Source organism: Lacerta agilis, chromosome 15 (assembly GCF_009819535.1).
Source record: "Lacerta agilis isolate rLacAgi1 chromosome 15, rLacAgi1.pri, whole genome shotgun sequence".
NCBI classification, from domain to species: Eukaryota; Metazoa; Chordata; class Lepidosauria; order Squamata; family Lacertidae; genus Lacerta; species Lacerta agilis.
The window spans coordinates 10134054-10160923 of NC_046326.1; the positions used below are offsets into that span (position 1 = coordinate 10134054).

Here is a 26870-nt window from a genome sequence, read left to right on the forward strand (position 1 = left end):
ACACCTTTAGGAGAGAAAAAGGCTCAAAAGTAAAACCTACACAAATCCAGAGTGGAGTCCCAAAGATGGTTCCATGGTGCCTTGCATGCCTCCTTGCAGCCAAACTGGTGCCCAACATATTGCTCTGCTTTCCTTTGGACTACATCAGTGAGGCGGGGGGGGGGGGCCTCCTTGTCTGGGACAGCCCAGGACCTCCATACATACTGCCCAGGTTTGTGCCCTGGGGAGGTCACTTCGGTGCTGCTAACATAGTGGTTTGAATTCACCCTGGAAGCGCAACCCACTGTCTCTCGAGACAGACAGATGTCAACACTGCAGCACTGCAGCAGTTCCACATAGGACGCTCCTGGATCCCGAAAAACCTTTTGCATTGTGTCCCCTTTCCTGTTTGCACCAAAGGATTCCTGTTTGAAGAATTTCCTTTAACCATATGCAGAGCCGCTGCCCCTATCGCTGAAGGACGGCAGTCTCATCCTTGCATCCAAGTTGCTTCCCCACATCCTGCTTCATTGGGGATGTCTCTCTCCCTTTCCTCTCTTTCTTCCTATTCTTTTCCTCCCCCCCCCCACGGACGCGCAACGTGGCAATTGGGGTCGGTGCTGCCGAGGATCCTTGTGGAGCAAAGTGATCACCAGGCGAGGTTCTGTCTCCTTCCTAGGCAAATCCTTGCAGTGCCAGGAGAGCCGCCAGCAGGCAGCTGAGCAAGCCCCACGACATCACACGGAAGGCGGAGCAAAAGCACACACATCGTTCCACCTCGAGCTGCGGGCCCCGCAAGTCTGGCTGGCGTTCAGCTCCTGACGCAGGGCTGGTAGGCAGGCTCCGGGGAGGGTACAGTTCTCCTGTGCAATCCAGCCAGTCCTTAGCTATGGAACGAGGGTAGCCAGTCTGGGGCTTGAGGTTGCGTGGCTCAAACTTCCAGTACTCCCTGCCCTTAAAGGCATACAGTGTTCCTGCAGCAAGACAGAAGGGGGCATCAGCAACAAATAAGCGGGGTATTTAAGAGGACGGGACAAAGGGTCCCGCCAAAGAGGGTTTCTGTTTTTTTGTGGGTTGTATTCTGCAACATGTCATTGACGCGATAATAATGCATTAGCGGCGGATTGATCATTCCACTTCCTTAGTTGTTCTGCGCTGCTTTGGCAATGCTATTGCATTAGTATCGGAACGTGTTTCCACCATTTGGGAGCCACTAGACAGGACTGCAGTGAAATGCAGTGATAAATTAAGTACAAGCTAGTAAAGGGTAAAAAGGGACCCAGGTGGCGCTGTGGGTTAAACCACAGAGCCTAGGGCTTGCTGATCAGAAGATCGGCGGTTCGAATCCCTGCCACGGGGTGAGATCCCGCTGCTCGGTCCCAGCTCCTGCCCACCTAGCAGTTCGAAAGCATGTCAAAGTGCAAGTAGATAAATAGGGACCGCTCCAGCGGGAAGGTAAACGGTGTTTCCGTGCGCTGCTCTGGTTCGCCGGAAGCGGCTTTGTCATTCTGGCCACATGACCCGGAAGCTGTCTGCGGACAAACGGCGGCTCCCTTGGCCTATAGAGCGAGATGAGCGCCGTGACCCCAGAGTCGGACACAACTGGACCTGATGGTCAGGGGTCCCTTTAGTAAAGGGTAAGGGTGAAGGGACCCCTGATCATTAGGTCCAGTTGCGGACGACTCTGGGGTTGCAGCGCTCATCTCGCTTTACTGGCTGAGAAAGCCGGCGTTTGTCCACAGACAGCTTCCAGGTCATGTGTGGCCAGCATGACTTAGCCGCTTCTGGTGAACCAGAGCAGCACATGGAAATGCCGTTTACATTCCCGCCAGAGCGGTACCTACCGGTATTTATCTACTCGCACTTTGACGTGCTTTCGAACCGCTAAGTTGGCAGGAGCAGGGACCGAGCAACAGGAGCTCACCCCGTCATGGGGATTCGAACCACCGACCTTCTGATCGACAAGCTGGTACTTTCCCCAAAAATCCCCCACAAACAAACAACCTAGAGTCCTTTCTGTTGGGGATAATTCAGATGGAAATTCCCAGGTGTCAAAGAAGGTTATTCATGCTTGCCACTACTGCAGCCCATGTTTTGTTAGCCCCAAAATGGAAAACAAGCAAGGTCCCAATTAAAGAAGAAAGGCAACTTAAGCTGACGGAATATGCACAGTTTGCAGACTTAACATATAGAATAAGAGAACAAGAAGAACATACATTTAAAGAAGACTGGAAAATGCTTATTGACAATAGGGGGGGAATTGTGTACACTTGAAAACGTTGGCAGCATTAAGATAAATTCAACAGTGTAAATAAGTTTTGATGGATGTAATAACGGAATACTGAATGGTTTAGTTTATGTAAAATATGCAGGGATTTGTGATATGCAGAATGAACCATAGAAAGAGAAGAAGGGAAGTCACTGATATCTTAAGGATGTTTAAATGAGTATTCTAAATTGTAAAACAGAAAATTTAATAAAAATTACCGTATTTTTCTGTGTATAAGACACCCCCTATTTTGGGAGACTCAAATTTAAGAAACTGGGGGGAGATGGCACAGAGTTGTTGAGCTTCTTTTGGGGAGGATTGCCGAAAATCGCTCACCAGCATGCGTCGCAAAATCGTCTGTCCCATCGCCAGCAAAAGCTGCCAATCACCTGCCCAACTGCCACAGCGTCAGCCAAGCAACACCAAGTGTTGACGCAGCAACCAATAACACGCCCAATAGCCACTGACAGCCACAGCAGCAAACAATCAAACACCCACACTATGCACTATCCATGTATAAGACAACCCCCACTTTTTAGCATAATTTTAAAAGAAAAACACCTAGTCTTATACACGGAAAAGTACGGTATGTATATAAATTAAGTACAAGCTCACCATCGTTCTCACTCAGCACAGCATCTACGGAGGTGGGGAAGTGCTCCCAGGGTTCTCTGTGGACGGGGAATCCTTCTTCCATGTGCGCTGTGGCTTCATCATAGCACCAGTGCAGATCTCCCTTGAAGAAATAGGTTTTCCTGTCAGCAGGCCACGAGAAAGCACCATCGATGCCCCCCTGGGGCAGCCCAAAGTCTGTGACAGGGCGGGGGTAGCCCTCTTCAACACTGTTGTCCTTAAATACCCAGTAGAGAGGTCCTTGAGCAGGGAAGAGAAAGAGAGGGCATCAATAGCAAGGCAGTGTTGTGTAGTGGCTAGTGTGTTGGCCCGGGACCTAGGGGACAAGGGCTCAAATTCCCACCCAGCCATGAAGCTCACAGAGTGAGCTGGGCCCAGTCTGTCTCTCTCAACCTAACCTACCTCACAGGGTCATTGTGAGGACGGAGAGAGGGAGAAGCACATGCAACACCTTGAGCGGCTTGACGAAAGCATGGGATATAAAGGGAATACATAATTTATTTATTTTAATGTCCCAGCAAACACAACAAGTTGTAGTGCCTCAAAAACTAACAATTTTATTATAGCGAATCCAGCTCTGATCAGTTGGAAACAGGATGTGAGATGGACCTAGTTGTTTTTTGTTTTTTTTAAAGATTTTATTAAATTTTCTGCTTTACAATTTCAGATAAACATTTTACATCCTTAAGATATCAATGACTTCCCTTCTTCTCTTTCCATTGTTCATTTTACATATCTCCTATCCCTGCATATTTTACAAAAAATATACCAATTGGTTTTCCATTATTGCATCCATCAAAACTTGTTTACAGTGTTGAATTTATCTTAACACTGCCAGCGTTTTCAGCTGTACACAATTTTTCCCCACATACTCAATAAACATTTTCCAATCTTCTCTAAATGTATGTTCTTCTTGTTCTCTGACTCTATATGTTAAATTTGCAAGCTGTGCATATTCTGTCAACTGAAGTTGCCAATCTTCTTTGGTTGGGACCTTGCTCATTTTCCATTTGGGGGATAACAAAACACGGGCCTCAGTTGTTGCATACATAAATAACCTTTTCTGACACCTGGGAATTTCAGTCTGAGTTATCCCCAGCAAAAAGGACTCTGGGGTTTTGGGGGGGAAAGTAGTTTTAAACATTTTTTTTCAATTCATTATAAATCATTTCCCAATACTCTTTTTCCCTTTTACACATCCACCACATATGAAGGAATGTTCCCTCCACCTCTTTACACTTCCAGCACTTATCTGATTCTGTCTTATAAATCTTAGCAAGCCTACTCGGAGTCAAATATCATCTGTCAATCATGTTTTCAGGTAATTTCTCCTTCAAAGAATTACTTGCTCTAGGACAGGCATGTCCAACAGGTAGATCACAATCTACTGGATGATTGCGGGGTGTTCCTGGTAGATCCTGGTTGATCTCCGGCCCCATAGCAATTTCCTTACAGAAAAGCAGAAAAGAAAAGAAAAACCAAATCTCCACAACTTTGGCTTCCTAAAATCACCGCCAGTTTTTTTTTTTACATTGTGAGTAGATTGCAGTCTATTGGGAGTTGAATGTCCCTGCTCTAGGAGATGGACCTAGTTTGGACTTCAAAGGCAGCCCAGTTGCCTCGCACACAGGAACACCCACCCCCTTACCGCTGAAGAAGAGGATGCGATGATCTATGTGTCTCTCATAAACGGCGTCTACTTTGCGGAGGGTGGAAGGCAGGCCTCGCCAGAAGCCGGTGATCAAGGCTGGGCGCAGAGAGGTGAGGTGACGACCTTGAGTCAGGCGCCAGAAGTACTGACCTGCCATATTGGGGGGGGGGGTTAGGAAAAATATAACATCACATTCCAGCTAGGACAAGGGTTAGCAAACATTTTCAGCAGGGGGCCGGTCCACTGTCCCTCAGACCTTGTGGGGGGCCGGACTATATTTTGAAAAAAAAAATGAACAAATTCCTATGTCCCACAAATAACCCAGAGATGCATTTTAAATAAAAGCACATATTCTACTCATGTAAAAACACCAGGCAGGCCCTACAAATAACCCAGAGATGCATTTTAAATAAAAGCACACATTCTACTCATGTAAAAACACCAAGCAGGTCCCACAAATAACCCAGAGATGCATTTTAAATAAAAGGACACATTCTACTCATGTAAAAACACGCTGATTCCCGGACCGTCCGCGGGCTGCATTTAGAAGGCGATTGGGCCGCATCCAGCCCCTGGGCCTTAGTTTGGGGACCCCTGAGCTAGGAGAAGCAGCTTGATATCTCTTGGTCACTCTGCAACATGACATAATGTTGTGAGCTGACCTTCCACTATTCCAAGCACTCTATCATAAACACACACCATTCTAACTGCTACAGATTGCGAGAGAGCAGCTAGGATTTCCTCAGACATAACACACCCTCAGTTTGCATTTCATAGTACAGAAAGTAGCCAGGTTGTGGTGGCACACATTGTATTTTAATCGATTCTGAAGTCTGGCACAGGATAGTCACGGCTGTGTAACATATTGAGAACATTTTTCAATGTAATAAAATAACAAATGGGGGGGGGGAAAGAAAGTATGGATCTGATGTGTAGAGATCTTTCCTATTCTAATTAATTCAAGAGGGTTCTGGAAGCTTCTCTGTGTGGAAGAAACAAGCAGAAGGTTCATGATGTTTGGGTTATTCCTTCAAAGAAGCTGACTACCGCTGGCTTAAACTGGTTCTGTTATCTCTTCTGTCTAAGTCATGCTGACTATAATAATAGGACAGAAGGAGCCTGGTTTTCACTTTTCTCTTTCTATCTCTTTTCCTTTCTGGTGTGGTGTTCTGCATATTGTATGCTTAGTGTTAAGTTTTAGTCTTATTATAAGTTATTTAAGTTTAAGTAAAGTCTGCTGCAACTCATGGACCAATCCTGAATGTATTGGATTTGTGACCATTATGCTCATTTGCCTTCAGTAGCAGTCAAGCTCTGCTGGATGAAATATAACTGCCTCTGGTCCTGCAACGTGTTTAAGTTTTTACTCTGCTAACTATATGTTGGAGTTCTGCTCTGGATCATATTGACTAGAATTACACGACATACACATCCTTACTGGACGCAGAGTCTCTTGTTCCAACTAGATGATTCGATTTGCCCGAGGGGAAGGAAAGGCATGACCCATCCATGCTTTTCATAAAGAGCAGGAGCATCGGAATGTGCCTTGCATACAGAGTCAGAACATTGGTCCTTTTAGCTTAGTTCCGCCTATCTCTGGGGTAGCCATAAAAGATGCTTCCGTATCATAGAATCGTAGAGCTGGAAGGGCCCATTTGCAAGGCCTGTTCTTGAGCACTAGGTCACGAGCTCCCAGAAGCTGCAAGAGGCATGCCAAGTAAGGGATGGAGCAGAACCCCCAAAATAAAATTCAATGAAGTGGCCGGGCCCCCTCAAAGTTCCACGGCAGCTGTGCACACACGGCATGGGGCGTGCTCACATCATGCACGCAAGCAACGGAACATCCCTGCAACACAGGAGCATGACCCATAGTGTACACAAGTTAGGTAAAGTAAATGTAAAGGTCCCTTGGACAGTTAAGTCCAGTCAAAGGCGACTATGGGGTTGCGGTGCTCATCTCGCTTTCAGGCCGAGGGAGCCGGCGTTTGTCTACAGACAGCTTTCTGGGTCATGTGGCCAGCATGACTAAACCGGTTCTGGCACAACGGAATACCATGACGGAAACCAGAGCGCACGGAAACACCGTTTACCTTCCCGCCACAGCAGTACCTATTTATCTACTTGCACTGGTGTGCTTTCGGACTGCTAGATTGGCAGGAGCTGGGACAGAGCAACGGGAGCTCACTCCGTCACAGGGATTCAAACCGTCGACCTTCTGATTGGCAAGCCAAAGAGGCTCAGTGGTTTAGACCACAGTGCCACCCACGTCCCTTGTGATGTGCACGAGTGACATCAGCACACTATGGGGGGGGCTCAATCATGGGAGCAAGGTGGTGCACGTGAGCTACAATGAACTTAGTTTGGCTGCAGGTCCTGCTGGATTTTTTTTTAATTGCCCCAACATGCATCACTTTGGACTAGACACTATTTTGAAATCTGGTTACAGGACAATGGATTGGACCCCTGTGGCTGGGCTGCAGCTCCAATTATTCCTGACTCTATAGGCCATACTCATTGGGGCTGCTGGGAACTGGAGTCCAGAAACATCCCATTGGCCGCTCCAGAGTTTGCTGACTGCGGTTGGCTCTCGAGGATTTCAGACAAGATTCTTTTCCTGCCGGCCCTGACATTGCCAGGTTTTGAATCTGGGGCTTTCTTCTTCTTCTTCTTCCGCCTGCAAAGCAGGCACGTTCTGATACCACTCAGCTACTGCTGGAAGAAATGACTTCACAGAACAAGGTCACAGAAAACGCCACAGACCTTTGAAAAAGAACGTTTCACCTCTGATCTGAGTGACAGCGTCAATGTTGGAGGAGCAGCGATCGGGGAATTCCTTCCCGGACCTGAAATGAAGTGGGGGAAAGGCAGCGATGTGACTACTCAGTGCGGTGTTTTTACATTTATCAAGGAGGAAAGGTTGGCCTCTCCTTCTCCATTCGTGTTCACATCCCTCCCATGGGCAATAGGACCTCAAGGGCTATACATTGTTCTTCCCTGTTTTATCCTCACAATAACCCTGGGAGGGAGGTTAGGTTGAGAGACAGTGATCTCCACATAGAGGAAGTTATTTCACTCCAGACACTTTTAAAAAAAATATCCAGGCCAAGAAAGAATTTGGGGCAATGAAAAGGGATGCAGCAACATCTTGATCTTCCAAACCGCAGAGCTATGAAAGGAATGCTGATCTACCCAAGCAGTGAATCAATACAGCGGTTTTGAAGGGAAGAGGACAGATTTGCATCCTCCCACAGTCCAGATGTACTGATGACTCTGCCATGCCTGTTTACACCAAGGTTAGCAGTGACCATGGGACCAACACAGGGGCTTAAAGTTCCAATGGCACATATAGACAAACCCAGAATTTGAAAGGTGCCCATTTGATCATCTTCCCAGACTCCCGGTCTACTGAGAGAAGCCTAGGAAGTTGTCCATACACAGCACCATAGGAAACAAGGATTATTCTACTGTGGAAAGCTACAGACTATTAAGGTGATTTTCTTAACAAAAAAATAAGTAAAAAGCCTTTTGTTAATGTAGGGTTGGGTATGATTTTGAGCTCCATAAAACCCTCAGACAGGAGGAAGATTTATGATGCAGAATTCTCTGTTAACACAAGAAACGGCAAGATGCTTGCCCAATGAAAAACATTGCAATGCCTATTTTTATTTTTATATGTCATGTGCTCCACAGACAGCAGTCCGACATTTCACACAGCAAACCTGGAGGCTCACTTCAGTACAGGAGCATGCATGAACCAGAAGGTCTGTTGAACTTCTCCTGCTGCGATTGGAGAAGCATGCATGACTCCCATAGAATCATAGAGTTGGAAGAGACCACAAGGGCCATCCAGTCCAACCCCCTGCCAAGCAGAAAACACCATCAAAGCATTCCTGACAGATGGCTGTCAAGCCTCCCAACCCTCAACTATCTAAAGAAGAGACAGGTAAACTTCTTTTAGCCTGAGGGCCAAAATTCCCCCCTGGGCAGCCTTCTGCGCGCCACATGCCAATGGCAGACAGGGCCAGAACCAAAAGTGGGCAGAGCAACAAATGTGATTTTAACTTTTGTACAAAGCAAAATAAAAAATAAAAAATCCTTCCAGTAGCACCTTAGAGACCAACTTAGTTTATTTTGTTTTGACTACGGCAGACCAACACGACTACCTTTTGTACAAAGGATTGGGGTGTGTGTGTGTACAGTGGAACCATGGTTTTCGAACGTAATCCGTTCCGGAAGACCATTTGAGTTCCGAAACGTTCGAAAACCAAAAACTCAATAAATACGGAAGCCGCCTTGGAAGTTTGATTTCCGAGGTGCAATCTAAAATGGAACCATTTACTTTTGGGTTTATGGCGTGAGGTTCCACTGTGTGTGTGTGTGTGGCCAGCACAGCCTGGTGAATTATTGTGTGTGAATGAGGGCCAGAAATCAATTAGGCAGCTATACTTGCGTTGCAAGTTAGCCATACATGTTTTATATGTAGTAGTCGAACCAAAATAAAAATAAAAAAAATCCTTCCAGTAGCACCTTAGAGACCAACTAAGATTGTTCTTGGTATGAGCTTTTGTGTGCATGCACACTTTATATGTAGCTCATGTTGCTGAATTCAGCCCCTGCAAGCATGGCCAATGGCCAACAATGATGGACACTGCAACTCAGCCACATCTGGGAGGGGGGCGGGCAAAGGCTCTGCACACCTGCTCTGTGCCATCATTTGCAGCATCACACTCGATACTGCAGATGTATAGCTGCTGGGAACAGCATCTCCGGAGTCGAGTGGGGTCCAGCGCATGCATATGCCATAAACAACCCGTTGTCTATCCCTTTTGCCCCAAGGTATGTGGTAGAAAGAGCCCTTTCTAACCTGAGGGCAGGGAAGTCGTGCGGCAAGGAGAGAAGATCTGGGAGCAGCGAGGTTAACTCTGGCTCCTCCGTAGAATGAAGAACTCGACTTCCTGAGAGAGAGAGAGAGAGAGAGAGAGAGAGAGAGAGAGAGAGAGAGAGAGAGAGAACATGGATGTGCAAAAGTAAATACACAATTTGCTTGCTTATTTATTTATTTAGGTATCTTCTATCCCACCTTTCCTCCAAGGGGGTCAGAGTGCTGTGCATTGCCCCCCCCCCCAGCTCCATATGATCTTCACAACAACCCTGTGAGGTAGTATGGGCTGAGTGTTGGCAGCTGGCCCAAGGGCACCCAGCAAGCTTCATGGCCAAGCTTACCGCTACACCAAACTGGAGTGAGGGGTATCTGGAGCGGGTTGCCCACATCCTGAGCTGCATACAGGCCCTCGGCCTAATATCATGTGATCTGGTACCCTCCAGATGTTTTAGACAACAAGCCCCATCAGCCAGCCCAGCACTGGAAAACATTCGGAAACCTTTAGAGCAGGCTTCCTCAAACTCGGCCCTCCAGATGTTTGGAGACTACAATTCCCATCATCCCTGACCACTGGTCCTGCTAGCTAGGAATCATGGGAGTTGTAGGCCAAAAACATCTGGAGGGTCGAGTTTGAGGAAGCCTGCTTTAGAGGGGTTGGCGAAGGTTGAATTCTGCGGTCCTGCGGAGCTTTAAATGTCACCTACTCTAGCACTGCCCATCCATCGGCTATGGCTCGTGATTTGCTTTTTCATTGTCCAAACTCACTTCTTAGTCTGCATCTCAAAATGTGAGGGATTTGTTTGGGAATATAAGGCTGGTTGCAGCGTTAGCAGTTACGAATTTATCACAGGGTGGTTTCAGAGGTGCTTTTACCAGTCACACTCAAAGCACATATTTTCTGCTGGTACACAGCCCCATTCTGTGATATCTGCTCGTAGAAACTGCATTTCTTAGGACACCCCCTAAGTAAATGTGCATAGGATTGTTGTCTGAGAGGCTGAAGGCAGCCCTGTTTAGGGAAGTTTTTAATCTGTGATATTTTAATGTATTTTAATATTTGTTGGAAGCCGCCCAGAGTGGCTGGGGAGACCCAGCCAGATGGGTGGGGTACAAATAAATTATTATTATTATTATTATTATTATTATTATTATTATTATTATTATTTGAAAAGCAGTGAGCCAAACCAGGAGTGATAAATCTGGGCTAAAACTCCAAACATCCCTGGCCATTGGTTGCACTGGCTGGGTCTTTGCCTCACCGTGTGATGTTTCCTGTGGTTCATGGGCTCTTCCTAGGAAAAAGGTTTCCTGCTCCCTGTTTTATGTGATATATTTCATAGAAAGAGGAAAGTGCAGAGATATTTCCAGTTCAAATAGATATTTTGATTTATCTGGAAGAGGTCCAGGACAAATGAAAGAGTGAGGCCTATCAGTTACTATCCTTACTGCTTGGCCAAGTACGGCCTGAGGAGATAGGAAGCCATTTCTAAAATCTGCGTTGGAACTGCTCCAGATTCTGATGCACTAAAATCATAGAAGCAGGATTCTCAGAGCAAACTTTACAGGCACGCAGGAACGCAGGGAGCTGCCGTTGACCCATCTAGCTGACTGACAGTGGCTCTCCAGGATTTTTAGACAAGTTTCTGTCTCATCCTTACCTGAAGATACAGAGGATTGAACCTTGGGCGTTGTGCATGCAAGATAGATACTCTAGCCCAGAGCTACAGCCTATGTGCTGATAGGTTCTGATACAGCTATAACTTCGTTGGACTGGTCATGTTGTGCGGATGCCTGATTATCGTCTTCCAAAGCAACTACAGTGGTGCCCCTCTAGACGAATGCCTCGCTAGACGAAAAACACGCTAGACGAACGGCATTCATCTAGCGGAAGGTGCCCCGCAAGACGAAAAAGTCAATGGGGCTGCTTCGCAAGACGAAAAATTTTCATCTTTTTTTTCCGTTTAGCAGAGCGCGGCTGTCATTGCCACTTCGCTAGATGAAAAAACCGCTAGACGAAAAAATTCGCAGAACGAATTATTTTCGTCTAGCGGGGCACCACTGTACTCTATTTCAAACTTAAAAATGGAAAGATGGGAATGTAAGAAAGTGAAGGACTTCTGGGAAATGATTTATAATGAGATGAAAAAAAATGTTGAAATATACATTTGTTAAAAAAAAAACCCAGAAGCCCTTCTATTGGGTATTGTGGGTGCAGAAATTCACAAGAATGGTTTAAAAAAACACCTGTTTTTATATGCAATAACTGCAGCAAGGACACTATTAGCCCCAAGATGGAAACAAGAAGAAATACCAACTAAAGAAGAGTGGCAAGAGAAATTGATGAACTATGCCGAGATGGCGAGACTAACAGGGAAAATTCGGAAGCAGGAGGACCAGACTTTCCTAAAGGAATGGAAGAAGTTTTTGACATATCTGGAAAGCAATTGTAATCAACTGACATCGCTTGTAGGGTTAAAAGAAGTTTTGTAAGGAGTAATTTATAAATTATTGTGAAGAGAATTAAGAATAGATGTATTAGAAATTTGAGTTTATAGCAATGACTATAGTAACAAAATGCATAATTAGAAAGACTTTAGAAAACCATCAGTCGAGGTTGAAGGAAGTCTCAAGCTGTGATAGCCAAAAAATTCAAAACTATGTTTAAAAGAATGTTATGCTGGAAAATATGTGTAAAAACTAATAAAAATATTTATTAAAAAATAAAATAAAATAATGGAAAACGTAATGCTGGTGGACAACAAAAGAGGTTTAAAAACTCTCTCAAGGCAAATCTAAAAAAATGTAGTATAAACACTGACAACTGGGAAACACTGGCCTGTGAGTGCTCCAATTGGAGAACAGTCTTTACCAAAGGTGTCATGGGCTTTGAAGATATTCAAACTCAGGACAAAAGGGAGAAACATGCTAAGAGGAAGGCATGCTTGGCAAATCCACACTCTGATCAACTCCTGCCTGGAAACCTATGTCCCCACTGTGGAAGGACGTGTGGATCCAGAATTGGCCTCCACAATCACTTATGGACTCACTGTTAAGACCATGTTTCTGGAAGACAATCTTACTCGACTACGAGTGATCGCCAAAGAAGAGGAAGATACAGCCAAAGGAAAAATATCCCATTTCATCTGCCAGAGTGTGAGAAATTGACACTCTGGAATACAAGCACGGCTCTGCTTTTTCACATCCCTAAAGACGTCTTTCCAAAAGAACAATGATTTCATTTTCCAAACCAGATTTGGGACTAGTTTTTCCCAGCCTGCACGTGTTTTTCTGCAACTCACTGAAGGAGATGTCAGGATTCTCTGACTATAGAAGAGCAGACTGGGCAATCCTAATAGGCCTTTCCATGGATCTTAGGGGAAAACGGTAAGTCTATTAATCTAAGTGCAGCTCTGTTAGGAATTTGCCCAGCTGGACCAAATACGGGCATACAGTTTGACGGATCAAAGATGGGCAAGATTAACACTCTTTGGCCCTAATCCTCTTTAAGAGGCCTATTTGACCCACTGCAATATGTTGTCTAGAGAAGGGGAGGACAGGCTTCAGTCCAGTGAGATCTGTTTTGTTTCTTCCCAGAACCCCAAGATATATTTATTCTAGGTATTTATATACTGCTTAATTACTGAAGTCTTTAAGCAGTGTACATAGACATGCACTGGTGAGTGCTGGGGGTGCCCAGACACACAGTAATGTTTCAAAAAGCCAGGGGTCATGGCAAGGAGGAGAGAGTGCCAAAGGGCAACTCACCCCCATCAGTAGTTGTGACCTGCAGGGAAGCAGCAGTGGGGGAAGAGATGAAGGGAGGAGGAAGGAAGCAGACATGAGAGAGACGCAGGCAGAATAGAAAGGCTGGAATGGATCTGCAGCTTCCGCCTCTGTCTGCCTCAGAAAGCAGCAGTGGGATGATTTGGTCCAGTGCTGGCAGTAAAGGATGAAGAAGAAGAAGTCAGGACTCAGCTACAATGGTAAAGAAAAAACGCTTTATATGCTCTGTTTATGCATTCTAACACTGTGACACCAGATGGCGCTGTGGAGGTCCGTTTTTGCTAACTCAATTTCTCCTACAAAGCTTAAAACGTGTTTAACTGAAATGCTTCTTTGATGAGTCTAGATCCAGCCTCATTCTCCAGGACGAGGGCGATGGTTTGTCTTGGATCTTTGGCGAGCAAACTGAAAAGTCACGATTTTGGGGCATTTTTGTAAACAACTTTGGGGTTTTTCTTAAAAAGGCTGAAAACCTTTGAGTCCCCCCTCCCAAAGCTAAAAAAACACTTTCAGGGTGTCCTTGTTGTTTTTACTTTTTAAAAAACATGGCAACCCTATCTAGGACAGGCAGATGAAGACATCTGTTCTGATCAGTTTGGGTAAGCTTCTTATCTAGTTAAAGGTAAAGATCGTGAAAATTAACTTTACCTTTGTATACTTCTAGTTATCATTACAGAGGTGTTAGGAGACCCTCGCCCACACAGTTCCCAGAGATTGATGGTTAAACCACTTTGGGAATTGCAGCTCTGCGAGGGGAACAGGGGTCTCCTAACAACTCTCAACACCCTTAACAAACTACAGTTCCCATGATTCTTTGGGAGAAGCTATTGCTGTTAAAGCAGTGTCGTAGTGTTTAAAATGTGTGGTGCAAATGTGGCCTTTGTCGCAAAATGCACAGCAACTGGGAGTCAGAAATCCTTGCCGATCTACTACAAATCAGCCAGAGACCTCTCAGTAGGTCCCAAGGATCTAGAGAGACTTAGATGAAGTCCTTCCTAAAGTAGGTCCATGATGCTCAGCGATCCCCCCACTGCACATACCATAAAGCTTCTGTATCTCAGTCCGGTCATCCGCATGCAGCTGGTATTGCAGTGGGTCTCCCACTGGTCCCTGGTAGTATGGGCGCATGATGGAATGCTTGGAGGGTGAATGTGCTAGCCCAAGGCTGTGGCCAAACTCGTGAACTGCCACAGCAAAAAGGTCGGTGCCAAAGTCATCTGCCAAAAGAAGAGCATAACTTATCGAGAGAATCACAGACACATTGCCAGGGCAAACCAACCACAGAATAACCTTTGTAAAAAAACAACAACAAAAAACATTATTTTGGGAATTACAGGGGCAGAACTACCTAAAATGTAAAGAAACTTATGTAGTAAAGAAACTACAGCGGCAAGAATATTACTTGCCCAAATATGGAAAGAAGCAGAAGGAAGAATGGATACAAAAACTTATGGAATATGCAGAAATGGCGAAACTTACCGGAAGTATTAGAAACCAAGGTAACGAAAGAATGGAAATGGTTTATTGAATATTTACAAACAAACTGTAAACAGATAAGGACATTGGCAGGATTATTGTAACAACCTGCAGGTTTTTAAGAGTATATATTTAAAGAAGATGAATAAATGAGTAAATTAAGTTAATTTGGATACGCAGAAGATATTAAAAATAAATTTGAGGAACCGCAGGAAGAGAGGGAAGGAATTCAAGTTTTGAAATGTCAAAATGATTGTAAAATTATTGAAATGTATAAAATTAGTGAAATGTATAAACTTGAAAAGCATAAATTTAAAACATGGAAACTGGAAAGAAAGAAAGAAAGAAAGAAAGAAAGAAAGAAAGAAAGAAAGAAAGAAAGAAAGAACAGAAGTCCATTTAGCCCATTCGCTTGCACAAGGCATACATGTCCATTCAGTAATGATGGCTGAGATGAGATCCATGGGCACATTTAGATTTTTGAATGAGTGCCATAGGCCCCACCCCATGTGGCTGCTTCTCTGCTTCCTAACCCCAGAACAGCTCCCTACCCCTGAAAAACAGAAGGAGAGAAAGCATGCACACAGAGACTAACCTCCCCTGTGCTAGAAGGAATCTGAGCCTTGAAAAGTGCATAGAGCTGAAAGAGGAAGCTCTCTGTGCTTTTTGAGGAAGGAAAAGGTAACCGTCACCACTAAGAGGGTGGCGGGGAGTCCTCACAAGCACCAGCGGAAGACCTGAAGGGTCCCAGACAGGTGCAAAACAATCAAGAGCAGATGAACTGCTGAAAAGGTGTCTGCAGAGCGAATGGGGCAAGGAAGCCCTCGTCAACCTTCCCAATGCACCAGACACCAACGCTCCTATCACTTCAGCACCGAGTTAAATACCCAGGCAGTTTAAGTGATTCTAAGTGGGTGACTATTTCGCCAGCTCTGCTGTGTTCATCTGCTTCGATCCACGTTAATTCCCCACCCACCCGAGCTCATTCGAGTGTTTAAAATTTGGCTATCTGCCATTTATTTTATGTAGTACCCCACCCTGGTCTTAGCGCCAATGAAGGTTGAGATCTAAGTTTCAATAAGAATGATAACAATGGGCTCCTCCCCCACAATTCTCCAGTGGTGGATCCCAACCGTGACAGAACTGCCATCCATCAAATCAGGGGTGTGGAACTGGGTCCGGCTGGTGGGCCAGATTCTCGTCTCCAGTTGAACAGGTGACCATGTAGCAGTCTTATTATTATTATTATTATTATTACTTATTGAATTTATATACCGCCCTATATCTGGAAGTCTCAGACAGGTTCGCAGAAAAGAACAACATAAAAACCACGCTATATATAATGAAAATAAAAACAACAACCCAATAACACGCACTCACACGCTAACACGCAGCAGCAACAACAACAAAAGAGCCACATTTTAAAAGGGCTTAGGATGTCAATGAGATCAACCAAATGCCAGGTTAAAGAGGAACGTTTTTGCCTGGCGCCTAAAGGTGTATAATGAAGGTGCCAGGCAAACTTCCCTGGGGAGAGCATTCCACAGATGGGCAGTGGTAGAGGAAGCCTCTCGGGCACCTAGGGCGGTGTGCCCAGGGGCAGTGCGAATAATAATAATAATAATAATAATAATAATAATAATTTATTTGTACCCAGCCCATCTGGTGAACTGCCCATAGGGGCAGGGCACCCCGCGTGGCACCCATAGTGGCTAGGGACGGAGCACCCATAGGGACGAGCAAAGGAGCAGCTGGCGGCATGCATCCCAGGGGGGTGCACCAGCGGCGGCACGCGTCCTGCGTAGGTGTGCAGGTGGTGGGGAGTGTCCCGGAGGGTGCCACCCATGGCATTGTCACCTCCCTCAGGGATGACACCCGGGGCACCCGCCCCCACCTTGCTGCGCCTCTGCAGGTGGGGAGCCACTGCAGAGAAGGCCCGTCTCATGACATCACACTGATGTCAACTGATGGTCGGTGCTCGCAAAGCCCAGTGCAAAATGCTTTGTGAGCCTCAACCATCAAGTGGATAGTGACTACCGGTAAATATCCCAAAAGGAAATTGGGAAGACAAATCCCTCTTCTAGTTGTGGCAGCGGCCCTGCCTCCACTGTCACTGTTTCCCTTCTCTTTATGGTGAAATGCACCTTGGCTTTTCCATCCCCAACCGACCAAGCAGAGAAAGCCAATTCACCTGGTGAACGGAACGTCCATTCCTCGTCGCCATCAAAGTGGACGTTGCCAGCCCTCTGAGGGTCTCCAGGAAAGAAGGCATGAGCGACCATTCCACCCGGCCCGTCGAAAGGGTAGCCATCATGGTGGTCCAGGCGGAGGAACTCCACAGAGATGTCAGCCGTGTGGCTGCCCACCTCGTGGAAGTTCAAGGGTGTAGCTTCACTCCATACCTTCAAGGCATAATACATCAATACGCGAATGGTCTCTCGGCTGAGGCGGGCTTCCCGTGGGTAGGTCTTCACTCTGTGTTGGAGACAATGTAGAGATGGGAAGCAACCAGATCCCTCGGCTATTTGGCCTGGACCAGACACAGAATGGAAGGTGAGGAGACCCTTCTTGAATCAAATAAAAAAACTAATCTAAGGGAAGGCCCATTGGTAAAGGCCCATCGCAGAGATCTCCTAGTGACACCCTCACAGCTCAAAAATATTGATTTGCAAAGAGTCTTAAGCCAATATTGTTTTGGGGTACTTAGCAAAGATCTTTAAAGCTAAATCTAAAGTTGCCTGGTTTATTCAATGCTGGTTATCTAGTCTTTTATATATTGTATGTGTTTGGATTATGTACAATACAGTCAAACCTCGATTGTCGAACGTAATCCATTCTGGAAGACTGTTCGACTTCCCAAATATTCGACAACCGAAAACTGAAAGCGGAAACCTCAATACAATAGGGAAACACAAAATGGAAGTCGTGTAGCACATTCGGCTTCCGAAAATCGTTTGAAAACTGGAGCAGTTACTTCCGGGTTTCCGGCGTTCGGGAGCCGAAGCGTACGATAATGGAGATGTTCGGTAACCGAGGTTTGGCTGTATTTGGATGACTTTGTATGATTTTATGATTATACTGTTTAAACTTTTAAAAAATATTTTATTTTAAAAGTTTTTTTGCTTACATTGATATTTGCATTCATTCCAAAACACCAAGCGATATCTTTAAGAGGTTTTTTCAACCCCGGATTTCCCCCCCCCCCAGTTTCCATTCATTGTCTCATCTTTTCTGCGTCTTTGTGCCTTTATCTAATTCACTCACTTCCCTTATTAATATCTTTTCCTAATTACATCACAAATGTTACTCTAGGTCTGCTAACATCATTTAATGTTTACAGTGCTCCTATACTGTTTTAACTTATGCCAGTAAAAGACTAGTTACAAGTTACAGGTGAAGGCCCACATAATGAACTTGTAGACCATCTAGCAGGCAGAAAACCTTTTTTGTTTTCATGTGTGTCACACACCACCAGCTTGCTTCATCTTTATTTTTCTCTTTTATTTATTTGGTTTCCCAGGTTAAAGTTTTACAATCACATATCCAACATAAAAACAAGATTCCAAGGAATCTCCTGGACTTCCCTCCTCCCCTTTATGGGTTCTATTGCTAATCATTCCCTCCTGCATCTTTCATGAGAATCCAAATCTTTTACATCTCCATTGTGTCTAAAATTCACCATTAAGCTACAAGTGATATTTTGATCCTACTAGCGATTTTAATTGTTTACAATGGTTTTTAATGTTATAAATTTTTCCCAATTCCTTATTAAAATTTTGGTCTTCCTGATTTCTGATTCTTCTGGTCATTTTAGCCATTTTTGCATAATCCATCAACTTGATCTGCCATTCTGCTCTGGTAGGGACTTTACCTTCTTTCCATCTCACTTCATCTTTCAGGCATAACAAAACAAGGGTGGGGACCCTGAAGCCTTCCAGATATTGCTGGGCTTTCATCAGCCTCTGTCAAGGCTGATGCCAGATGCAGTGCAACAACAATTACTAGTGAGAAATGGGGTAAATAAATAAACTGGCAACGACAATGCTGATACCCACTTCCAGGAAATGTTCCGCTTCGTCCAAACCGAGCCTGCGCTCCGCTTGCTCCGACTCTTCCTTCTCTTCCGCCTTTTCCTGCTCCTGCTCTTCCGCAGAGGAAGCTTCTCTGGGAAGGTGCTGATAACGTCAGGAAGCGAACAGCGGGGCATTCGGATCAGAGCCAACGTGGCATCGTCTGTTTGAGTTCAAGGGAAATAGAAACAGGGGAGGACTGTGTAATATGGTGCCATGAACGAGGACAACATACACACACACACACACCAAACTTTGAGTACCGGTAGCTGTGGGAATACACTTCGTGGATGCATTTGCATCTATGGCTGTTTATGTTTGTTTATTATTAATTATGCGTTATTTAATGTATTCCTCCGCAAGAAAGTGAAAGGAGGATCCAGCAGGCGACTTGCCGCTGAGATCCCTCCGCCGGGACTTTTAGGCTCCAAGTTTAAATTGTTTAATGGTCAGTTAATCTGCTTCCCGCCCTTTTCAAGGGCAGCAACAGTGTTCTGATTAGTAAAAGTATTGATCATGACGTTGTTTGTTCTTGTCAATAAAAGGCTGCGGCTCCCTGTGCTGGGCAGTTAGTTAGTTAGTTAGATAGATAGAGTGTGTAAACAGAGACAGGTAGTGTGTGTAAAAGGTGTACGAGAGCTAGCTAGCGTGGAAGACGGTGGAACGGACAAGCCCAGAGAGAAGGTTGCGTGGCAAGGTACAGAGAGATCGAAACAACCCACGCAGGGTCAGCCAAAGCCGTCTTAAAAGAGACCATGGTCAGAGTCTTGATTTCATTTTAGTTTAAATTTTACCGTTTACCAGTTTATTATTTGGCCGTCGTTTTGGCCACCTTTATTTTGGTGCTTTACTTTCGGGAACAACTTAAGAGGTCGCAAGCGCCTGCAGATCCATCTACGAGGCATTCATTCATCCCAACGACTCACTCATCCTTCAGATTCAGCCTGGCGGACAACCTTCTTCACGGCACGGTGTGAGCTGGGCTCCGGAATTACCGGCCGTCCCGTCCGCAGGCTTGGCCGGTGCTCCGTGCAAGGGCGCACGTGAGGCGCTGGCCACAGATCCCCCAGCAACTGGTATCCCGCGTGCAGTTGACCTTGTCCTGTGCGCGGGAGGCTCCAGCCAAAGAACCCCCGCAGGTAGCTACCAATATAAATATAGATGGTTGTTGTTGTTTTGTGCCCCCTGGGCTTGGTGCCCTGTGAGGGGGAACCACCCGCACCACCCTAAATCTGGCGCTGATAGAAATGTAGCTGAGTGTGTAGAACATCTGCGGTGCATGCAGAAGGTCCAAGGGTCAGTCTCCAGCATGCCCGGGCAGGGCTAGGAGGGACTCCTGTCTGGAATCCTGGATGGCTGTTGTGAGTCAATGTAGACAATACTGAGCTAGATGGACCAACAGTCTGACTCAGTAGAAGCTTCCTATGTTCCTAGTCCAGAATTTTGCATCCCTCAAGTTTAGGGGTCACCAATATGGTGCCATCCAGATGATAATAGACTACAGCTCCCATCATGCATATGTACATACGGTTGGGGCTGGTGGGAATGCACTCATCAGGAGGTCTCCGTGTTGCCTAGCTGAGCCTAGTTTTTACCAATGTAGGGAATCAGTGCCTGGGATTTACCACAGCAGACTGCAGGCGAATGCTCACAGTTACATTTTGGGACCAAGGAGTATTTGTTGTGTGCACGCCCACGTAAAATCTGAAGTGGCACAACCCGGGCACAGAGTTGGCTTGCATGCAAACGTTGAACCATAATTAAAACGCAAACTGTGGTTTAATGCAAATTACGGGTGTGCTCATACAGTGTGCTCAAACACAGCTCATTTTGCTCCCAGAGTCTGGTGTGTTCTGGTATTCCAAATCTGGGCTTGTTTCCTCCAAACAAGCCGCAAGCAATAAGCCAAGAACAAAACTTGCGTTCCAGCCAAGGGGAACAGACCATAAGTCTGGATTTGGATGCCATGATGTTTAAGATTCTGGTCATCTCTGAAAACCCTCTGAAACTCATCAATTCAACTTGGCCTCAAGAGTATCTTGCAGACTTGGAGTAACAGTGGAAAACTATGCGTAGTTTTCTTCAAACAGGGTTAGGCAGCATGGTTTGGGACTACAATTCCCAGCAGTCCCAGACAGAAGGCCAATGGTCAGGGATGATGGAAGCTGTAGTCCCAAAAGTTGGTGGGCCAGGAATCACATTGACTACGCCTGCCTTAGGAGATTAAAGGTTTTGTTTTTTGGGGGGTGCATATTCTGACCCCCCCAACGTCCTGGAATTCTACTTTAGTCTAGCCTTTCTGAGCATAAATCCTGATCTTATCTGTGCTTGGATCAATTCCAGATTCAAGGGATTACATCTGCAGAGCTCACTTATATGGGATACAACTGGAGTTTTTTGGAATCCGGCTTTAGAGCTGTTCATTATCTATCTGTTGGTTTACTAACAATATCAAAGTTTTGTGGGCAACTATTTATATATATGATAGAACAGAATGATCAAAAAGAATTATAGAGTTGGAAGGGACCACGAGGGTCATCAAGTCCAACCCCCTGCAATGCTCAAATCTTTTGTCCAATGTGGGGCTTGAACATGCAACCCTGAAATTAAAAGTCTCATGCTCCACTGACTGAGCTATCCCAGTTGGGAGATTGATTGATTGATAGATCAATCAATCAATCAATAGACAGATTTCTATAAATAACAAACTATAAAGCAGAGAATAAAATCAGGGTAACGAAATCTCACAGCGACACCAGGAAACAATTAAAACTGAATTTAGATTTTAAAATTAGGAATTTAAAAGGGCTGGGCTGGGAGGGAGGTCTTACTTTCCCACCCATAAAGTAGGTGCCAAAAGAGGAGCCAGTCAAAGTCCATGCAATGCAGGAATCTTTTACCCAACGCGGGGTTCGAACTCACAACCAAGAGTCTCATGCTCTACTGAATGAGCTATGGTGAAACCTCACATACTGGCCAGCATGTCGTTACGAGCTACAAGGTTAGTGCTTCAATACAAGTCTGGCGTGAACATAGCCGGTGAGAAATAGCAGGAACTAGAATTCTTAAGAGTTGCTTTTTAAAAATATAACTATACCTGGAATCCCAGTCTCCGCAATGCCTGCAAAACGTTGCATTACACGGATGGCACTGGTCACTGCCTCCCAAGTCTGCAACTGGCCTGTTATGGGATCCGCTGGAGGAAGGTATCCATACTGGGTCAGCCACTCCTAGGGGAAAACACAACAGGTAAAGAACTCTGGTCAATGTAGCTTTCTCACCTTTCCTTCCAAGATCTCAAATCCTCTAAGCCGAAGTCCTTTTCCTTTTGTGTTATTTGTCTGTTTCACAAATTCATGAAAAATCATGAGACGCAGAAAGCAGGCACTTGAAACAGCTCTTCGCAAATTGCACGTGGCACGTGCCCACGCAGAAAAACTCACTAGCAGAATATATCATCAGATGATGTGAACAACTCCCTTCATCCCTGCCCATTGGCTATATCTGGAAGGGACCAAGTCAGAGAAGGCTAGAATATACCAAGCAAAGAAAGGCCTGTCAAATCCAACATCCTGTTCTCAAAGCAGCCAGCTAGATGCCTATGGAAAGCCAAGAAAGTACCACATTCCAGTCTTTTAGGAAGTCTTTGAAGACCTCTCTGTTTCAAGTGGTTCTGCACATTGATACCTATTTTGCTATGGTGCCCCTTGATAAGAGTTGAATTTGTGGAAATTAAATTTTCTGATATCAATAACAATAACAATAACAATTTATTCGACCGTCAGTCAGAACACAATCATCCATACAAATTTTAAAACCTGAGACAGCTCAGAGGGGTTTACACTAGAACATACACTAAAAGTAAATTATACATAAAAACCCATATCGATACTATCGATTTTGACCTTACGCTGTTTAAGGGCCAAAAAAAAGAAATTTGGCCACCTCAAAAGTTGTGGTGCCAGTAAAATTATTCACCAAAAACGAAACCTGATATCTGCTGAGTGTGTATTTTATTACTCCTGGGTTGCAGCAGCGGAGCATATGCCCTAGGGTGGGCACTCTCTTGAGGGGCGAGGGGCGCGGAGGGTGCCCTCCCAGGCGCGGGATAGCCGCTTGGGTGCATGGAGCAGCACGCACGCCCTGCAGCCAGGGGCAGAACAAGCAGCCAACGGGGGTGGAGCGTGTTTTCCTGGCACAGGCTTCCTGGGCCTGCTCAGCCCCTCATCTTTCAGAGAGCAGGAGACCAAAGACAGAGAAGGTAAGTGAGGGGAGGGGAGAAGGTGGTGAGAAGGCGGGCAATGTCATTGGCAGGGAGGGGGTGAGCAAGGGAGCTGCAGGGTGGCGGGGAGGTGCCCCAAAGTTGCCCGAGTTTTGGGGTCCCGGAATATTGGAACCCTACCTTGAGAGGGTTTACAGTGGTACCTCGGGTTACAGATGCTTCAGGTTACAGACGCTTCAGGTTACAGATTCCGCTAACCCAGAAATAGTAACTCGGGTTAAGAACTTTGCTTCAGGATGAGAACAGAAATCGCACGGCAGTGGTAGGCCCCATTAGCTAAAGTGGTACCTCGGGTTAAGAACAGTTTCAAGTTAAGAACGGCCCTCCAGAACGAATTAAGTTCTTAACCTGAGGTACCACTGTATTTGGAAAGGCAGAGAGTGCATTGTTTTAAAAAGAATCAGTAAACAATCCGCTTTCAATCCTTCGCACAAATTTCCGTTCGAGCAAACGTTGCATTGGATTCTTCGGTTGCTGCACAACCTTAAAACTCACGCTAGCTGGCAGAGAACATTGGATCTGGGGTACCATACTCCAGGAACGACTTACCACAATCTCTCCGCTCTCATCGGTGGGAGTGGGCCCAGGATGGGCAAAGGATGGCAAAGCCAGAAGCAGCAGCAGCAGGAGCAGAACCAAGAACCCAGGGAAAGGCAACAGCTTAGTCTCCTGCCTGCATTCCAGCTGGCGGCGTTGCTTCATGGGAAGTTTCTTGGGCAAATGCCCTTTCCCAGTCTCCATCTAGTTAGCAAAACAACGCTGCTTTGAGTAGGCCCCCCTGGCTCACCAATTCTCCCAAGTCTAAAATGAACGGCTCCAAAAGCAGCCTTCACAATCCAGCCATTCTCGCTGATTTTGTTTGAAAAGCCTTGCCGTAAGCTCCGATTCCAGGCTGGGGATCTAGAAAAGCTGCCGTTTCGTTCCTGAGGTTGGGACGTGGGCACAAATGCATTCCTCCAGCTGCAAACGTCACCTCCCGCATCAGAGCCTCAATGGAGGAAATGGCTGAAACAGAGAGAGGTCAGAGTCTTCCTATGGAATCGTTTGACAAGTAAACCAGACTAAGCTACCTGTATGTACTTCTTTCTAGCAGTTAACATCAACATTTCCAAACTCATCCCTGCATCCCCATCCTTTCTCCAAGAAGCCCAAGGCAACAAATATGTGATTCTCACCTTTATCTTCACAACTAGTGGCATCAGGAAGTGTGGAATACAAAGTAAAAAAAGGCCTGTCCACACTCCCATTTTCCCCACCATTTCCCCCTGGAAAAACCTGCTCCTTGCCTCTGAATCTGAGCAAATTGATGTTTGCTCAGCAGTAGCTACAGAGTGGGTTTTCCCAGGGGAATCAAAGAGGCAAACAGAAAACCACTTGGACCTTCGATTTCTAGGTACAGGACAAGCAAAGTGTTGATGAGCCTTAAATCAAAACGATCTTCATGAAAGGCCTTGTGCGCGTTGAGAGCAGATTGTGGCAGAGTGCTTAGTTTGGCTTGGCTTGGGTAGCGTGTAGAGAAAGAGGAGATTTATAAGGATAGGAAAGGAAACTACAAGAGAGAAAGCTGCTGAATTGCAAGGAAATTTTAGTCAGAGTTGCCAGCACAGCTCTTAGCATATTATCCAGCAGCACTGGGGCATTTGGCAGCATCCCATAACAACACATGATAAAATATCAGGGCTCGGCTACAACAAAATCCTTTTGTGCTTTTCACACTCTCTTATGTCTACTAAATGTTGTTAGAACTAGTTTATTTTACAAAGCAACAATGTGCTCCTTTAAAAAAAAAATTTAAGGTTGCAAAAAAAGAACTGCAAATAAACCTCCACTTTTGGTTTTTATTTTGTTTTGTTTTTAGAGTTTGGGGAAGGTCCACAGTCAAAAAGGACCGTATGAAGAGAGAACGATTTGCTTTTGTCCTGTTCTGCCTGTTGCTGCCGTCACACCAGCAAAGATGGACAAAGAGAAAACCGGAGACAAGGCAAATAGACTGAGCCTGGAGCCGTGAGATTCAGGGTGTGGTGGGCAGGGAAGCTGAGACCCCTTCCTATCCCACATGCTCCCAGGCAACCCGTTTGCTGAGCATTCATCCTGATTTGTTTGCAGGGAGATTAGATGGCATTAAATAGTCAGGGAGCAATTGCTCTGATTTGTTTGTGGGGAGGTTAGATGAGATTGCGTCAAAGGAAGCAGTTTCCGACACGGTCCTGCACATTTCCCCAACACCTTCCTTAAGTGTTAAAAAGCCCCGTCTTATGCGAAGCACATTTGTTGCACAATCAAAAAAATCAAGCAATTTAAATTTGCTAGGATGTAATTGAATCCCACGGCAAATGAGCGAAAGTCTGAAAGTGCCCACGCTGTGTCTGCAGAGTCGTACACACACAACTACACAGACACTTAAAGATTATGAGTGAATGAATTGTTAGGGCCAACTCTGCACAGTCTGTGCCAGTCCCCCAAAACAGGCGAGTTGATCCTTGGCAGAAACTGGAAAAGAACTGTTCGCCTGCCTACCAACCCTTGCCATTTCTGCTCCCCAACAACAACAAAAGCAAAACTAGAGGCCACACAAAGACACATTGTTTGGCCCTGTAGCTTTTAACAATGGGTGGGCAAAGCACCCCTGATTTCAGAGACTGAGCACTGGGGCAGCCAGCATGGAGTCCTCAAGATGTTGTTGGACCACAGCTGCCATCATCTCTGACCACTGGCTGTGCAGAGTAGGGCTAATGGAAGCTAGAGTACAGTAGAGCAACAACATCGGAACAGCACTCCTCTAGCTACCCCGGGTGTGGCCTTTCCCAGTCAGTTTCCCCCTCTCTGGGATTACAGGTTCCTGGTGTTGTTTCAGTGGGTCATCGCCATTCTGAAACAATGGTCCCTGTTCATAAAGGCCAGAAATTCCAGCACAGATTCATGGACCATGCATCTAGGAGGTCTAAGGAGGAGTCCCTGTCACTATCTGTCTGCCTCTGTATCCCATCTGCAAAACGGCAACATGACTGATTTCACAGGCTTGTTGCAAAGGCAAACCTATTGAGACTTTTACATATATAGTTGTTGTTATTTTTAATATACACAGGGGCTAACCTCATTCATTAGAGGTTGGTACACACACCCTGCCCATACTCTTAAGGAACTGTCTATTAGAGAAGGATGTTTCCTCTCCACCTTGACCAGAAATATCACTATTGGGTGTGTGACAGACTGTCATTTTCCAAGAAGTAAAGCAGCCATTCAGGCTCACCAGCCCCCTTCCCTCATTCCCACAGGATTCGCTTTCCTCTCTTTCTGTCTTTTCCGGCTTCCAATTTGCCTCTTCCAACTGGAAGCGCTTGGGGATTTACAGGAGTTACCATCCTAGGATCCTAAAACGGGAGCTGTTACTCACGTGTTCAGAAGGGCCAACACGCTCCCCTCCTCCTGACTGGTCCCCCAAGAAGAACTTTGCTCCAATTCCGCTCTGCCTTCAGTGGAGGGAATCCTCCGGCAGAGCCAGCCGGTGATGCTCTCTGGAACGGGGCTGCTCAAACCACCCATTCCTAGCGTGGGGCTAAATCTCAGCAGCTAAGACCCCTCCCCATCCAATCCCACTCCATCCAAGCCAAGCCCAGCTAGCTCTGCAGAGACTCTGGCGGCGACTGTAATCTGCTTTGCACAACTTAATAAACAGCTGCAAGCATCTCCTGCCTTTGCACTTAACTATTATTGCCTCTGGCTGCTGACTCCCCCCCTCTCCCTCTTTGGGTTTTTTATGCTTCCTTAATAGCCTAGAGATGGGATGCTGGAAGATTTCAGAGGAAGCGTATTTCAGATTAATATTGTCAGGGGCTATTTTCATG

The 26870-nt window shown here is 45.7% G+C and overlaps 1 protein-coding gene across 1 annotated transcript; it reads right to left on the minus strand.

Annotated features, from left to right (window-relative positions):
* Positions 1-566: 566 nt before the first annotated feature.
* Positions 567-26513, minus strand: LOC117060164 (matrix metalloproteinase-17-like). The gene is made up of 11 exons (XM_033172331.1): positions 26420-26513; positions 23575-24030; positions 21841-21973; positions 18729-18906; positions 16865-17148; positions 14238-14414; positions 9397-9487; positions 7293-7375; positions 4530-4682; positions 2864-3121; positions 567-953 (listed from the first exon to the last, which is right to left on the minus strand). Exons 2-11 carry the CDS (start codon positions 23764-23766, stop codon positions 655-657), a joined length of 1848 nt encoding a protein of 615 aa, XP_033028222.1. The 5' UTR covers positions 23767-24030; positions 26420-26513; the 3' UTR covers positions 567-654.
* Between the last annotated feature and the right edge of the window lie 357 nt (positions 26514-26870).

Coding starts and splice junctions, on each gene's coding strand:
- LOC117060164 (XM_033172331.1), bottom strand. CDS start 23,766: ATGGAGACTGGGAAAGGGCATTTGCCCAAGAAACTTCCCATGAAGCAA. Junction 17,149..18,728: donor AAGCGGAACATTTCCTGGAA/GTGGGTATCAGC, acceptor TCTCCAACACAG/AGTGAAGACCTACCCACGGG. Junction 9,488..14,237: donor TGAGATACAGAAGCTTTATG/GTATGTGCAGTG, acceptor TCTCTCTCTCAG/GAAGTCGAGTTCTTCATTCT.